The sequence below is a fragment of the Pan troglodytes genome, chromosome 12 (genome assembly GCF_028858775.2).
Source record: "Pan troglodytes isolate AG18354 chromosome 12, NHGRI_mPanTro3-v2.0_pri, whole genome shotgun sequence".
Classification (NCBI taxonomy): Eukaryota; Metazoa; Chordata; class Mammalia; order Primates; family Hominidae; genus Pan; species Pan troglodytes.
The window spans coordinates 48,704,129-48,721,038 of NC_072410.2; the positions used below are offsets into that span (position 1 = coordinate 48,704,129).

The following is a 16,910-nucleotide window of genomic DNA, read 5'->3' on the forward strand; positions in this document are numbered from 1 at the left end:
CAGTCCCTTGTCATTTCTTGCCTGGCTCATGACAACACCTTTCTTACAGCTATGTCTCCTCAGTGCCCTCAAGCTTCCCTCCCCACCATAAGCCAGAAGTCTTTCAAAAGCACGAGGTGACAGGGCATTCCTTGCTTTAAAATCCTCAGGAGCTCACTATTACCTATGGGGTCAAGTCAAACTCTTGGCCTTGGCTCCCTGGGCCCTACACAATCTGGCCCCTGACACCATCCTCCTCACCCACCAAGCCACCTTTTTTTCATCCCCACATATACCCAACCCCTTTTGCTCCTGCCTGAACCAAGAATAGTCCAAGTAAGTTCCACTCCCTCATAGCCACTAAGCTGTTGCCCAAGCTACTCCCTCTCCTAGAAAATGTGTCCGTTCTATCTGATGGCTCTGTAGGGCTCGGCGCAAGTACTGCCTCCACAAGAAGGCCTTTATTATGCCTTCAACTCCATTTGTGTATTAAAGCACCTATGCCCATCTCAGCCGACGTGGCACACACGCACAGTATCACGTCAATTTCTTTCAATGTCTTTTCCACTAGGCTATGAGCTCATTTCTGTGTTCCCAGAACCCAGTGTGGCAGTTGGCACAAATAAATGTTTGCCAAATGAAAGGCAGGGCCTAGAAATCCTAGCTCACCAGGCCACAGCCCTTTCTCTGCCCTTCCCTGATACCCAGGCGGACTTACCGACGCAATCGCAGGTGGGGAACTCGGCCTGGGCTCTCTTGGCAGGTGTGTCCAGCAGACTCTTGGTGGGTGTGTCCAGGTACTTAAGAGGTGACTCCAAGAAGCCACTGAGGGTGGGTGTGAGTGGGTTCTCAGCCTTGGTGGGTGTGGCCTCCTGTCCTCCCTCCTCTGAATGGAAGCAGGTGGTTGAGAGCACAGTCACAGCCCCCGAAGACTCAATCTTGATTTGCTTGGGGGAACGGGTAGCAAAGGGGCTCTCAGGGGCTGGGAGACATGTTTGCTGGTTCTCGGGGTCCTGAATGGGCACAGAAGGGGGGCCGGGAAGCCCAAAGCTATCTCCAAATTCAGCCTCAAACTGCCGGATGAGCTCTTCCAGCTTGTCATCGGCAGGGGGAAGAGGGCCAGTGGAGCCTGGCTGCAAGGTTGTCATGGGGCTGGGGGACCTCATTTCCTGAGTAGGGGGCAGCAGGCTGTCCCTGGAGGGACTAGGTGCAAATAGCGCAAGAGAAGGTTCTGGGGGCAGGGGCACAGCAGAGCCCTGTGAGGCAGGCAGAGGGGCCGGTGGATGAGCCTGCACTTCCTGGGAGGCTGGGGACCTAAGCCCTTCCAGGACAATCTGTCGGACAGGTGGGAAGAGGGGCTGTGCTTCCCGGGGCCTGGACTTCTTGATCTGAATGGGCTTTCGGACACTGGGCTTGATCCCAGGGGCAGCTTTCTCCGTTCCCACGGGACCTCCAGCTGGTGTTGGGAGCTTCTTCTTCTTCTCCTTGGGTGGTCTGTCTGGAAGCCGTGGGGCAGGTGAACTTGGTGGGGGCCACCAGCCAGGAGCAGAAGGCTCCGAAGGAGCAGGGAAGGAGGTGTCGTGCACCTGTTCTAGGAAGAGGCTGCGCTTGTGGTGGAGGTGCTGCTGCAGGGCGGTCTGGGCCTTCTGGTGGGTGTCGGGCTCCGAGGATGGCGTGGGAGCCTCCCTCTGAAGTACAGGGGATGGGGCCGGGGCCGGGGCCGGGGAGGAAGAGGGTGCCTCCACCTTGACCTTGGGCTTGGTAGGCAGGGCCTCAGGCCGCTTGAATACTGACTGGATGTAATCACTGGCGCTGCCCAACAACTGCTCCAGTTCAGCCATGGGATCGGGGCTTGGGCGAGGCATGGGCCAGGAGCTCCGGGGCGTTGCTGGAGGGGTGTCAGTGCCCCAGGCTTCAGGGAACTCAGTTCTAGGAGTTGCTGGAGGGAAGGCAGAGCTATCAGGAGCAAAAGATGAGTGCTCTTCAGGAGGAACCACAGGCCATGAGGGAGCCCGGAGGTAAGACTGGGGAGATCTGAAAGGGGCAGGAGGTGACAAGGCCTCAGGAAGGGGGCAAGAAGCCTGGGGGGTGGAATGAGAAGGCTGCGGGAGGGCGGAGGAGAGCTGTGTGAGGGCCTCAATGGCAATGGCGGTCTGCAAGCTGATGTTTTTTTCCTTGGCAATGCTCAGGGCACTCTGGGACAGGGGCAGGCCCTCTTGGGGAGAGATCTGGGTCACCTCTGAGCTGAGGAGTGGCCTGGTGCTTGGTGCTGGGAGGCCGGCCTCACCAGGAGGCAGAGGCCCTGGGAGCCTGGGCCGCTCCTCCCCTCCTTCCATGACCACAGACTTGATCTTCCCCTCCAGCCACTCGAGGTAGTCAGGGCATTCTGGGCCATCGCAGTTGCAGTTGGGTGGTTTCATACCATGCCGCGCGAGGGCCAGGGCCGTCTGCAGTGTGTCAAGGTCTTCGCTGCCAGCAGAGCAGCCCTCAGGCCCTGGCCGGGGTCCCCTGCTGTTGTTCCCAGCCTCACGACTCATCTCACGGTTGAAGGTTTCATAGAGCCGGGTGCTAAGGGCCCCATAAGAGGACACAGCTTCGGCCACAGCCGAAAAGGCCACCAGATCGTGGGCATCTTCCAGGCGAGCAGTATGAGCTGGGCCTGGGGCAGCCTCCCAGTCGGGCTTTTGGTCTACCCGCCAAGGACCCCCAGTCCCCAGCAGACTGGGTCCAGCGGGCTCTCTAGCACCATTGACCGGCACCCCTGAGGCGCTTAGCTGCCGTGAGTCCCCATGGTACACTGGCCCTGAGTCCATCTGACCTGGAACAGGTCCATCAACTGGGCTGAGCTCTGAGCCTGTCTAAAGAGAGAGAGAAGGGGGAAAAAGGAAAAAAATGAACCACACTATTTGAAAAGCATTTCCCTGCTTCATACCACTCAGGTGCACATCTGACCCCCAACTTTTCTTGCAAATCCTCTCTCTGGTACTTCTTGAGCCTCCAATTCATCTTCCCATGTCTCTGGTTCCCTAGGGAGCTTCACCAGCAGAAACAAAAAGAAGATCTTTAAGATATTTTTAAAGAGAAGATCCTAATGAGACATTCTTAATGTTGCTCAGAAACTTTTAGAGCCTCAGATCAATCACACAAATGAGGCTCTCCTAAAACCAGAGACACACAAAAAGGTCCTTAATTCACAATGATCAAAGTCACACTAAGACTTTATTTTGTTTTTTGTCAAGATGGAAAGAAATCCAACCAAGCCTGTGTGTACACACGTGCTCTAACTGTGAAGTGTGGGTTCGTAGGGGTAGGGAAAGAGGAGCTTTGATGAACAAATTCAGCCTGGACCATGGGTCAGCCATGGCTTCCTAGTGGGGACCCATAGTTCTTTTCTCCCCCTAAAACTGTCCTCACTTAAGCCCAGGCTGAGCACAGAGAGCTGGCAACAGACCACATTCCCACACACAGCCCCAGGCCTGAGGGAAACGCCGATGATCTGACACAGCATGCATTTAGCCCCATGCCAGGTCAGTCCTGCCAAAGACAAGCAAGTTGCTGCTTAGAGAAGGATTCAGGCCTCTCCCCAAGCACAAGAACCACCACTATATACCTCATACCCCCAAAAGCACACCAAAGGGGAAGGATGAGAGGAAGAGAAAAGTGAATACAAAGATGTGAAATTGAGTTTGCAGACCCATCCCTTAGGAAAGGAAAGCTCTTCCTTACTGTAGAATGCTAAGAGAAAACACGGAAGGACTGATGGATTTAAAAAGCCATCAGTGGCAGCAGGTGAAAGCATGATGAGGTACAGGATGTATGCACGGTCTCAAAGCATCTCTAAAATTACATAATTACAATAGTAACTGTAGTGGAGAGATCTGGTAGACAGACACCACCTTAACCCAAATGACCAAAGTTATAATCATCACCAATACTGAGACAAAACAACACCATGTGCCTCTTGATGTAAGACATTGCGGATGACTTAACACCACTCACATAGAACTCCTGCCAAAATGTATAACCTGAATCTAATCACAAGGAAACATCAGATAAACCCAAATTGAAGGGCGTTCTAGAAAGTACCTGTATTGTTTTTCTTGACTTTGAAATGTTTTGCAGAGAACAATCTCTTCCCTTAAAAAGAACAGCTAAATGCGTGTTCATGGCTTAGACCTTAGACTGGGGAAAAGCACACTATTTTTACTTGGGACAAGTCATGAAATGTGAATATGGATGTGGATAAGATAATATTCTGTCATCCCTAATCTTGACTTGGATCATTAGACAATGGGTTATGTAAGAGAATGCCCTTGTTCTCAGGATACACATACTGAAGTGTTTAGGAGTAAAGGGACAGTACAGACAGTCCCCAACTTACGATGGTTCCACTTAAGATTCTGACTTTGCGACAGGCATTCAATAGAAATCATACTTTGAATTTTGATCTTTTCTGAGGCTAGCAACACTTTCGCGATGCTGAGCAGTGGCAGCAAGCCAGATCCCCTGGTCAACCACGCAATCACCAAGGTAAACGACTGAGGCTCCACAGTGTTCCATGCTGTTAGGGCTTTCTGGATATTGTGTTCTGTGTTTTAGCACCCCATCATGTCTATAAAATGCCTATTTTTGACTTACAATACTTTCAATTTATGATTAGTTTATTGGGACGTAACTCAGTCTTAAGTTGAGGAACATCATGTACTCAATTTAATCTCAAATGATTCAGAAAAAAACTATATGCATACGGAAAAATATGTCTATACAGACAAGATGATAAATACATGAGGCAAAACCTACACATTTGGGGTATGTGAAGTCCCAAGTATGATCCCTGCTATTTTTCTATAAATTTTTAAATTCTGTGAAAATAAAAAGCTAAATAAGGAATCAGTCCCTCAAGTATAACACAAAGTGTTTTATTTATTTATTTTACAGACACACTCTCACCCAGGCTGGAGTTCAGTGGCATGACCATAGTTCACTGCAGCCTTGAACTCCTGCAGTGGTGTGATCACAGTTCACTGCAGCCTTGAACTCCTGGACTCAAGCGATCCTCCCACCTCAGCCTATCAAGTAGCTAGGACTTGATGCATGTACCACGCCCAGCTAATTTATTTATTTTTATTTTTTTTAATTTTAGAGCCTGAGTCTTGCTGTGTTGCCCAGGCTGATCTCTAACTTCTGGCCTCAAATGATCCTCTGGCCTTAGCCTCCTAAAGTGTTGGGATTATAGGTGTGAGACACTGCGTCTGGCCTCAAAGTGTTTTAAGCAGGTGGCTAAAAAGATGCCAGTGCTAAGACTGTCAGACAAGGCCATCATGGGCTCCTAAGTGTGGTGGGAAACTAGGGTTTGGGATGAGCTCTGTGGGAGGTTAGCAGAGGCCCCAGCCCGCAGTTCCTGTCTCATCCTCACCCTTGCCCCCATTCTGGCCACAAAAGACCCTCATGCTTTTCTAACAGGCCATGTTCTCTGACGTCACCAGGCTTTGTACACACAGTTCTCATTGCCTGGAATGCCCTTCTCAGCCTCTTAGAGCGGCCTCCCTGGCTTATCCTTCAAGCATCAGCTCAGTGTCACCTCTTCCCCTACCTACTGCACAGAATTATCTGTGGCTCCTTCCCTGGATTCCCAGGGCACCTTCATTAGCACTTATCGCATGCCACTACTGTTATTTGTTCAAGCAGCTGCCTCCCTCCCCCACTTGATGGTGGCTCCAGGCAGGCAGGGTCCAAATCTCAATGCCTCCTGTGCTTCCTGCCCACAGCTGGAGCAGTAACACTCAGGCAAAGGAAAGGCCTGCCATCCCCACAGGCCATGGAATATATCAGCTTTTCCCTGACCCCAGTGGGAGACTACTTTTCAGAAGTCTAGGAATGTGGCGGATCACCCAGCACTCTCTTCTTTCTTAGAAGCCTAAACTAATGTGGCTAACAAGGCTATACAATCTGAAGTGGTCAAATCTTACATGCTTATGTAGGAAGACGGAAAGAGCACGCATAACCAAGAAGAAACACCCGAGAGTAGCACAGATTTACAAAAACAGTGTCAGGGAGACTAATGCTACATGAGTGGAGGCTTCCCCAAAATGGTCAAGACAACTAAAAGGGATTTAAAAAGTTATTTTTGGTGTGTGAATAAGAACAAGGAAGGGCTAGGATGGCTCTTGTGCCTCTGAATTCCCTGGGAAGGAAAATGCTCCTCGGACCAAAAAGAGGAGAAAGGGAAAAGTAGATGTAGATATGAGGTAAGTGAAGCCAGTATGGATAGGGAGATCTTAAGAAACTCTAAATTCCCATTTCCCAACCAAGAGATCCCACTGATACCTTTCTCAACACCTGTCAGTGATGCTGGAGGAAACCTGCCAGCAGGAGACGGGGCCAACAGGCAAGAGAAGGAGAAGCGTCCTTCCCAACTCTCAGTCCGCTGCATTTAAGAACAGCCCAGGTAAGAACCACAAGGAGTCAGGTCCACAGAAGGCCATTAACCTACCAACATCCAAACAATCTTAGTGCTTTGAGTCATGGGGTCATTGGACAGTAAATGGGGAGATACTGTGGCTGACAGGTCACAAAGGTGAGAGCTTCGGGCCAAATCTCCCACAAGTTTGTTTTACTTGCCTATATGGTGTTAATGTTTTTGTTTTGCCAACATTCAAAAATCAAATTCCACATGAAACCTGGATTTTCTTGAAGATCCACGCTTCTACGGGCAACTATGTCTGTAACTGAGCAGTGGCTACTCCTTACATAGGATATAACTACTCCAACTCACCCCCAGCTTCCCCACTCCACACTGCCTTCTTGAAACCAAGGCTGGGGTCAGGAATTACTTATTAATTGCTTGAATTAATTATCACTTCACTCACTTGTGTTACCTGCCAACCCCCTGTAGGCCTTTGACTTTGCAACTTCGGCTGTGGATGTTCAAGTTTCACAAGGTCTGCCATGACCCTTTTGAGGCCAGCTACAGAGAACTACAGGCTGAAAGGGCTGGTTCACCACTGGTTAAATGACCATGCTCAAAGGGTACAAGAGGTGTATCAACTGGGAGAAGGGTCTTTAGTGGTCTGCCACAGGGCTCTGTTCTTGGAACTATCCTGTTCAACATATTTATCAATAATGATAGAGAAGGCTCACTTAATAAATAAGTAGATGTTGAAAATAGAAGGGATAAAGCTATGTTGAGTGACAGAACCAGGTGCCAAAAGGTCAACAGACTAGAAAGAAAAAAAATCTAAAAGGGTAAACAGGGTCTCATACTTAGGCCCCAAGCCACATCTGTGCAAATAAATTAAAGATGGAAGAAGCACATAATAGCAGCAGTGGTACCCATAAAAATGTCTTAGGAATCAGAAGAGGTAAAACCCTGAGAGCTAACTGATGGCACACCCAGTATGATGTGATGTGGCAGCTTCAAAGGGTCTTATAACCCAGTTTTTTTCAAAAATTTTCACTACAATCCACAGTAAGAAATACATTTTATGCTGTGATCCATTAGCTACTTATATACAAGTTTTGTAAAACAGTACTTCGCCTTAACAGATACATTAATGTATCTTTCTTCTTTATTTTTAAATGCAGGTTGCAACCTTCTAAGTTGATTTCGGGGTCTACTAATGGGTTCTCTGACCCAGTCTGACACACACAGCTATGACCTGACCTGAACGGGACTACAGCACAAGCAGTGACAGCCCTGCTTGTGACCCAGACAGTCCCCACCTGAATGCAGGCTTCCCTGTGGGGCCGCACCCTCTGGGCAGAGAGGAAGGCGAGCATGAGGGTTCAAAACCACAAGAGGAACAGCTCCCTTTTGGTTCTGAACAAGATAAAACTCCAGAAAGTCTTTAAACATCTGAAGGCCTACTGTTTGGGAAAAGAATTAGACTTGTTTTGAGTGGCCTTAAGGGATGGAATTAGAAAATGGGTAAAGAGAGAGAAAAGCTTAGGTTCCATCTAGGGAAGAATTTGCTTAATACTTAGAGATACTAGAAAATGCACTGAAACCAGTCCCCCTAACAACCAGAGGAAACAAGTTCTTATCAATGGAGATGCGGAAAAGAAAAGCAAGCAGCTATTTGGCAATTATCGGCAGGGAGGCAGGACAGTGCCAGAGGAGGATGGGGACCAGTTTAGCCCTTTTGAAGCCTCAGCTCAGACCCATCCCAGCTCAGAAACCCTCCGCTTTTCCCCTCAATTCTCATTCCCTTCTGGGCTCCAGCAAACATCACTGTGAGATGCTCCTTTTTTTGAGACAGGGTCTTGCTGCTCTGTTGCCCGTGATGGAGTGCAGTTGCGCGATCATGGCTTAATGCAGCCTCAACTGATTCTCCCACCTCAGCCTCCCAAGTAGCTGGGACCACAGGTATGCACCACCATGCCCAGCTGATTTTATTTTTAGTAGAGACAAGGTCTTGCTATGTTGTCCAGGCTGGTGTCAAACCGCTGAGCTCAAGCAATTTTCCTGCCCCGGCTTCCCAAAGTGCTGGGATTACAGGTGTGAGCCCCCATGCCTGGTCTAAATGTCTGCTTTCTGTCTGGACTTCTCAACTACCCTCCAGCTAGCTCCAACCCCTAGACCATGCCATAAGCCCACTGAGAGTCAGCTTGTCTAAAACAGAACTGAACTCTCCCTCCTGAGAGCAACTTTCCTAACTTTCCTATTTTTGCATTCACCAACATTCCCAACCCAAATGTTACCCATATTCTTCCAATGTGTGCAGTCATTGGATCCAAACAATTCTAAATGTGAACTGTCTCTCAATTTTATCTCCTCCCTTTCCATCCCTGCCTTCCCAATCTGGGTCTTTCTGTGTGTATGTTTTAATTGTCTCACCTGACAGTGGGTCCTTTAAGCAACTCTATGTATCCCCAAGCCCCCTCCCTGACCACACATACGTGTGCATGCACACACACCACACACACACTCTTCTCCACTCTACAATCTCTTGAACATACCCTCTCTTAAGACTCCCAGCCACCAACTTCATAACTCTTCCTCATTGTCCACCCTGGCTTCAATCTTCAGTTTAAGAATGCCATTCATATGCATCGAGTGCTTAATACGTGTGACATACTGTGTGTTCCAAGGATAGCCACAACATTCCCTCCATTCCACATGCTCTTCTTACTGTGTGACTTGGACATTTCCCCCATGGAGAGGTGGGGGTCTATGTTCCCTCCTCTTCAATCTGGGTGGGCTTGTGATAATAGAAGTGATGCTACATGACTTTCAAAGCTAGATCATAAAAGGCAATTCAGCTTCTGCCTGGTTCTCTTGGGATTCTCACTCTTGGAGCCCAGCCACCATGCTGTGAGGAAGCCCAGGCCATGTGGAGAGGCCACATGGAGGAGTCAGCTGACATTCCCAGCTGAGGTCCCAGCCAACAGCTGCCATCATCTGCCAAATGTGTGAGTGAAGGAGCCCTTCGAGGATTCCAGCCCAGTCATTAAGTTACCTCCAGCTTTTATGCCTTCCTAGCTGAGACCCTAAATATCAAGGAACATATAGAAGCTACCCATGCTGTTGTCACTTCTGACTTCCCAATCCACAGAATCCCTGGGCATAACAAAATGATTACTGTTTTATACTACTGTGTTTTGGGGTGATTTGTTGCCTGACAATAGACCAGACTGTGTATTTCAGGAACCCCAAAAAGTTTTAAGATGAAAAGGAAGAAAAAGGCCTATAAGTCAATGCCCTAAATCATATCAGTGCTGTGAAAGCAGTATCTACAGGGGCCTGTGGTGGCTCAGTATATACAGCTATCTGGGCAGGTGGGCAGGTGGGTGTCCAGGAAGGTTTTATCTCAAAGAAATCTCAGAGAGGCTGGAGAAAGTAGCAGGTGTTTTGGAAGAAGGGGAAGAATTCTGCAGGAGTTCCAGATGGAAGGAATAGCATGTGAAAAGGCACAGAATCATAAGCCCTGGCAGGCTTGGAGATGCATAAGCTGTTGAGTGTATCTTGATCGCAAAGGCAGGGGAGGCAGGTGTGTGGACCACAGCCTGAATGCTAGAGAGAGCAGATTTACATCTCAGGAGGGGCATTCAGGCATCTTGCAGAAGACAGACTGCAGGGTTCGAGGCTGGTGACCCAAAGACCAGTTAGGAGACTATGCAACTGTCCAGATTAGTAACAATAAGGACCTGAACTAAGGCACTAGCAGACAGATGGGGATGAAACGTGGTTATGGAGGTAAGTGATTAAATTTAGCAGTGAGACAAGGAACAGAATCAATCCCTCCCTGAGAAAGTCCTCCTTGACCAGTCCTTTCCACCACAGGCTGCCCCAGAGCCTACGGTTACCGTGCACAGCCACGTTCTGTTAGGGATCTTTTCATAAGAGTGTATGGTCAACTACACCATTTGCTCCTAGGGAACCAGGCATCTGCCACACCTTCAAAACCTACCGGAGTCTCTAGAATGCATTCAAAAAGCTCTGTCACTGCTTCCTCCCCAGGGACCTGGCTGGTGCAAGCCTCATCACCCCTATACTTTGAGATGACCCATGGAAGCTCTAGGCAGAGTTGGTGATCTCTCTGCTATTATGGCACCTATTACAATGCACACATGGTAGAGGTCTACAAAGGCTACAGGGGCCTCCAGAGAAGCCCAGGGTGCTGGTGCTGCACATCTTACTGCCAACTTCCAGGTGCAAACCCCTTTTCCCTGCCCTCGCTGGGTCCTCACACCCAACCCCAACAGGTTTCTTCCCTGCTTCACAATATCACTGAAAGGGGGTATGCCCATTCCAGGCTAGGTCTTCCCCAAGTTGGAGGTGTGTTCACATCACCTAGGGGCAGCAGGAATTTGTTACTAGGAGACTGAGAGGCAGGAAACATTACTCAGGCAGAGAAAATGCCCTTCTCAGATCCAAGAAGAGACATAACTCTTCACTATACTCCATGAAGAGTTCATATGTGCATACAGCATCGCCAACCCCAGTCACATTTCCCACCTTCAGAGAGCTGGGGACCCTGTGCTGAAGGTGACCCTGCACCCCGCCTGGCTAGCTCACAAGGTCCCCTGCCTCCTCCTCTACAGTGCACTGCCTTCTTAGACTCCCAAATCCCCAGAGCTGGTCCTCCAGACATCTGCAGGCATTCAACAGCAGCACCCTGCTCTCCCCACCCAGGGGACTCCAGAGCCCCCCAGATGCCAGGCAAGGCTGTAAAAGTGTGGAACGCCACTCCCCAAACACCTCGTTCAGTCAACAACACAGTGAAGGATACAGATATGACACCAGGTTTCCCAAATCCTTCCTTACTCTCAACACATCAAAACCAGATCAGCAATTCTCTATTAAAGGAAAATAGGGAAGAGAGAAGACAAGAATGTTATCTTGAAAGAGCAAAGTCCTGACTGGCTATACCTTCTTAAGGCCTTTAAGAAAGGGGAAGTTACAAGAGGAACAGAGTCTGGAGGGCTGTTTTGCTGACTGTCAGCAGTTACACACCATATTAGAAGAACCATGTCCAAGAAGGTGTTTTTGGCCAGAATGAACTAGCCTGTAGTCAACCTTCAGAGCCCAGTAGCCCATTCTCTGCAAAGGAATCTCCTGAAGCGAATTCTCATGGGACTCCAAGATAGTGGTGGCAACACCCCACCCTGCTAAGCCAGTAAACTCCACCCAGTACTTTCCCAACCACACATACCACCAGCTCAGCTACTCTGATCCACAGCAGCTGTTCAAGGGGCTGCTCTTTCCAGCCTCATCCTTTATCTCAGTCCTAGAGTTCAGAATCCACCTCCTTACAAAGCTAATTCCTTCTTCCTTGCCACCAAATGGATGGCCCCACTCTCTCTAATAGCAAATGGGTTGTATTTATGGCATGTTCTGTCTAGGGTTGATCAATTATTCATTTCTTAAGAGGATTCTCCCTTCGGAAGATTTATTGATAAAACTAATAAGCGAGTGCAGAAAGAGAGTTTTAGGGGAACCCTTGCAGAGGATGTGCACATCTGCCTGTTCTTGCAGAAGTGAGTGTGTGCCCATGGGCACACTGGCTAGCCCAGTCCCATGTCTGCACCCTCCATACCCAAACTGGCCACCTCTGCAGACAGCAACTCCAGGATTATGTCTAACTTCTTGAGAGCATTATACGTTGGCAGAGGGTATTCTTATATGGGGGGAGGGGGAGGCAGTTGTTCTTGTGGTTACTACATGCATACCAGTAAAACATTTTAAAATCTAATTTTTTTTCCTACTACAAAATGGGCAGATACAGCAAATCTGTCAGTGGCTGGGGTGATACTTAGAAAAAAGCTGAAATGGGCCTAATTCCCTGAGGTCATCATATCTGGCAGAAGCACAGGACTTTGTTCATGTCCTCTGACCTAACAGTAACTAATGTGGGTTCGAGGAAGAAAGGAAAAGAAGGAACCAGGAAAAGTCTCTACGTGACTCTGATGGAACCCTCTTATGACAGGCAGAGTATCATGCAAATTGTCGCACATTCACTTATCTCATTTAATCACCACAGGCTCCTCCAAGGTGGAGATCAGAGATAAGGACACTAAACACAGAGAGGGCAAGTAATTGCCTCAAGATCACAAGGCAATGTGGAAGAGCACAGCCATTTTTAACCACTAAGTACTCTTAATTTCACTGGAAATGTAAAAGTAAACAAGCCAACAGAAGACATAAAAAAGCTACATGTGCCAATGATTTTCCCTCAAGCATGAACAGCAGAGAATTAAAAACAACCTGAGTGCCCCAACAATAGGGAGATGGTTTTAAATTTTATATTTCTTCTTCATGAAAAGGGAATAAACATATGAAAAAATACTCAGTATCATCAGTAATCAGAAAAATACAAAATAAGATCACAAGAAGATTCCATTTTACACCTATTATGTAGGACTGAAGAGGAAGAACATTTAGTTTGAATCGCGGCTCCACCACTTACTAGCTGTGTGACTATAAGCAAGTTAGCTAATCTCTCTGTGCCTCTGTTTTGTCACCTGTAAATTGCGGATGAATAACAGTACCTACCTCACAAGATTATTATGAAAATTAAACAATATATGAACAGCATTTATAACAGTACCAGGTACATAGTAAGCACCGCGAGAGGGTATTTTAGTTTAATACCAAGTGCCGACGGGGTTTAGCAAGAACTTTTTTTTTGAGACAGAGTCTCACTCTGTCGCCCAGGCTGGAGTGCAGTGGTGGGATCTTGGCTCACTGAAACCTCTGCCTCCCGGGCTCAATGATTCTTATACCTCAGTCTCCCAAGTAGCTGGGACTACAGGCGCACAACATCACACCCAGCTTGCTTGCTTATTTATTTATTTAGTAGAGAAGGGGTTTCATTATGTTGGTCAGGCTAGTCTCAAACTCCTGGCCTCAAGGGATCCACCCACCTCGGCCTCCCAAAGTGTTGGGATTACAGGCAGGAGCCACCACATACTTTTTTTGAGATGGAGTCTCACTCTGTCGCCCAGGCTGGAGTGCAATGGCACGATCTCGGCTCAATGCAACCTCCATCTCCTGGGCTCAAGTGATTCTCTTGCCTCAGCCTCCTGAGTAGCTGGGATTACAGGCGCCCACCACCATGCCCAGCTCATTTTTGTATTTTTAGTAGACAGGGTTTCACCATGTTGGTCAAGCTGCTTCCAAACTCCTGACCTCAAACCACCATGCCTGGCCCCAATAACTATATATATATATATATATTTTTTTTTTTCTTTTTGAGATGGAGTCTCGCTCTGTTGCCCAGGCTGGAGTGCAGTGGCGTGATCTTGGCTCACTGCAAGCTCCGCCTCCCAGGTTCACGCCATTCTCCTGCCTCAGCCTCCTGAGTAGCTGGGATTACAGGTGCCCACCACCATGCCCAGCTCATTTTTGTATTTTTAGTAGAGACAGGGTTTCACCATGTTGGCCAGGCTGGTTTCGAACTCCTGAACTCAAACCACCATGCCCGGCCCCAATAATTTTTTTTTTTTTTTTTTTTTTTTTTGAGACAGAGTCTCACTCTATCGCCCAGGCTGGAGTGCAGTGGCGCGATCTTGGCTCACTGCAAGCTCCGCCTCCCAGGTTCACACCATTCTCCTGCCTCAGCCTCCCGAATAGCTGGGACTACAGGCGCCCACCACCACACCTGGTTGATTTTTTTTTTGTGTGTGTGTGTGTTTTTTAGTAGAGACAGGGTTTCACCATGTTAACCAGGATGGTCTTGGTCTGCTGACCTTGTGAGCTGCCTGCCTCAGCCTCCTAAAGTGCTGGGATTACAGGCATGAGCCACTGCGCCCGGCCCTCAACAACCACTTCTTATACCTCACTGGCAGGAAGGCAAAAGAGAACAAATACTTTGAAAAGGTTTGTGGTGCTATCTTTTAATGTCAAACACGCACATCTCCTACAGCCCAGCAATTCGACTCCTAGGAAAGCTTTGTACACATGCATCAGGAGACATGTACATAAATTTTCATAGCAGCATTACTCATAAAAATCACATCATGGAAATATTTCTAAGGGCCCATAAACTACAGAATGGACAATGGAATATTATAGAGCAGTGTCAATGAATGAGCCACAGGAACATCAATGAATCCCAGAAACTACAACAGGGTTTTTTGTTTTTTTTTTTAAATCAACGCTCGAGGACTACGTATGTCCTACTGAGTCTACAAACCTCAAACAAGCAAGCAAAATTAAATGTATTGTACAGGAATGCAAACTTATATAATGAAGACTTTAAAAAGCAAGGGAATGATAACAAAATTCAAGGTAATGGTTACCTCTGGAGGTGAAGAAGGGAGATAGGGCTGGGGGAAAACACCCAGGTAATTTCAATGATGTTGGCAATATTCCAGCTAACTTGGGGAACTGGCATGTGTTTATTATTATGCTTTATCTGTTTAACATATATAAAATACTAGGGTCAAGTATGGTTCAAGTAATACATAAAAAAATAAAAACTATAATACAGCCATACCTTGTTTTATTGTGCTTCATTCTATTGTGTTTCACAGATATTGGGGGTGGTTTGTTGTTTTTTTTTTTTAATGACGAATTTAAGGTTTGTGGCAACTTCACATTGGGCAAGTCTCTTTTTCTTTTTTTTTTCTCTGAGACAGACTGTTGCTCTTGTTGCCCTGACTAAAGTGCAATGGCACGATCTCAGCTCACTGCAACCTCCGCCTCCTGGGTTCAAGCGATTCTCCTGCCTCAGCCTCCCGAGTAGCTAGGATTACAGGTGCCCGCCACTATGCCTGGCTAATTTTTGTGTTTTTCGTAGAGATGGGGTTTGGCCATGTTGGCCAGGCTGGTCTCGATTTCCTGACCTCAAGTGATCCGCCTGCCTCAGCCTCCCAAAGTGCTGGGATTACAGGAGTGAGCCACTGTGCCCAGCCACATTGGGCAAATCTTACTGGTGTCATTTTCAATAGCATGTGCTTACTTTGTTAGCATTTTTTGGCAAAAATGTATTTTAAAATTAAGGTATGTACACATTTTTTTTAGCCATAATACTATCACACACTTGCTAGACTACAATATAATGTAAACACAACTTTTATATGCCCTGGGAAACCAAAAAATTCACGTGACCAGCTGTACTGCCATATTCACTTTATTGCAGTGGTTTAGAGCTGGACCTGCAGTATCTCCAACGTATGCCTGTTTATAATATTTAATCAGTAGATGTACACAACTGCTTAAAATGATATGGAATAAGAACATAAAACTAAATGTATTAAATGAAAAAGTGAAACTTGAGAATGTACTTATTAAATGAATGCTTTCAGAGGGTTTTTATGATGGGGGAAGTACATACTATTTGAAATGGGGGAAAAAATAGGATTCAAAATATTGCCCAATTTAACAATTCAATTCAATCACAATGCATGCCTGTGTAAACACACAAAACAGCAAGGGGAATCATACAGAAATGTTAACAGTGCTTATCCTCTGCGTGATAGAGGATGAGTAACTTCCTTGTTTATAGTTTCCAAAATTTATCATAGGTATTTTCATTTTTATTTAGGGGAAAAAGATTTAAGAATAGAACACCTATAAAACACCTGAAACTGCAAACTACACATGTCTGTGAACGAGACAAGAAGGGAGCAGTCAGGGAAAATTTCTGGGTATTTTTTGTGCTATTTCTGTTGCTAGAGAGTTGTATGCAGTTATAACACAGAGGCAGATCACACATAATGCAGAAAGAAAATGAAGAAAATTTCTAAGAGATGAGACGCACTGGAAGGTGAAGATAAGACTAGTTGAGATGGGGTGCCAAGCCTGAAACTCCCACCCATTAAAAGTTCTATGTAACTAACTTGCTGTTCTCGGACCAGAACTCCAAACTATAGCCCTGCAACTCTGACCTATGCAAAGTTATCGCCTGGGCAGCACACGCTCCCCTGCAGCAGGTGGGGGTGAAGGGGGAGCACAGCTGCAGGCTGCTCTGCAGGCTCCCCATGCCCCACCCCTAGCCTCTTGATCTGCGGCCCAGAGCAGGATCCAGCTCTCCTGACGGAAGCCCCTGCCTCAGGCAGCCGGTGGCCAGAGGCCAGCCGGGAGGAAATCGAGCCTAACCACATCTGAGGCCTGGCAAAAAGCAGCAGCAGCTGCTCTGAAGTTGCCAGCACACAAGAACCAGGTCATGACGCGGAGGCAGCTCCTCAGCCAGACCCAGCAAGGGCCTCAACTCCCCTAACACACACACACACACACACACACACACACACACACACACACACACACAGAGACACACCCCTCTTGCAGCCACTGGGGCCATCGCCCGAGCCCCGTGGTGCATGTCCCATGGCCAGAAAAGCCCCCATCAGTTCCCAGCGAGGCAGGGCATTCTCACAACTCCTCCCACCCAACAGCACAGATCTACTCCTCATCACCCACACCTCCTACCCCAAAAGTCTAATAGGCTAAAGAAACAGAAAGCATGCATTGCTAACACCACAGTCCC

At 47.6% G+C, this 16,910-nt stretch overlaps 1 protein-coding gene across 4 annotated transcripts in view; it reads right to left on the reverse strand.

Annotated features, from left to right (window-relative positions):
* TET3 (tet methylcytosine dioxygenase 3) overlaps window positions 1-16,910 on the reverse strand; it is a 120,995-nt gene that overhangs the window by 56,856 nt on the left and 47,229 nt on the right. For all 4 annotated transcript variants that reach the window (XM_016948809.4, XM_063789711.1, XM_016948810.4 and 1 more), the window contains one exon: window positions 698-2,837. In XM_016948809.4, the coding sequence (XP_016804298.3) occupies window positions 698-2,837 (2,140 nt within the window). The remainder of the gene's footprint in view (window positions 1-697; window positions 2,838-16,910) is intronic.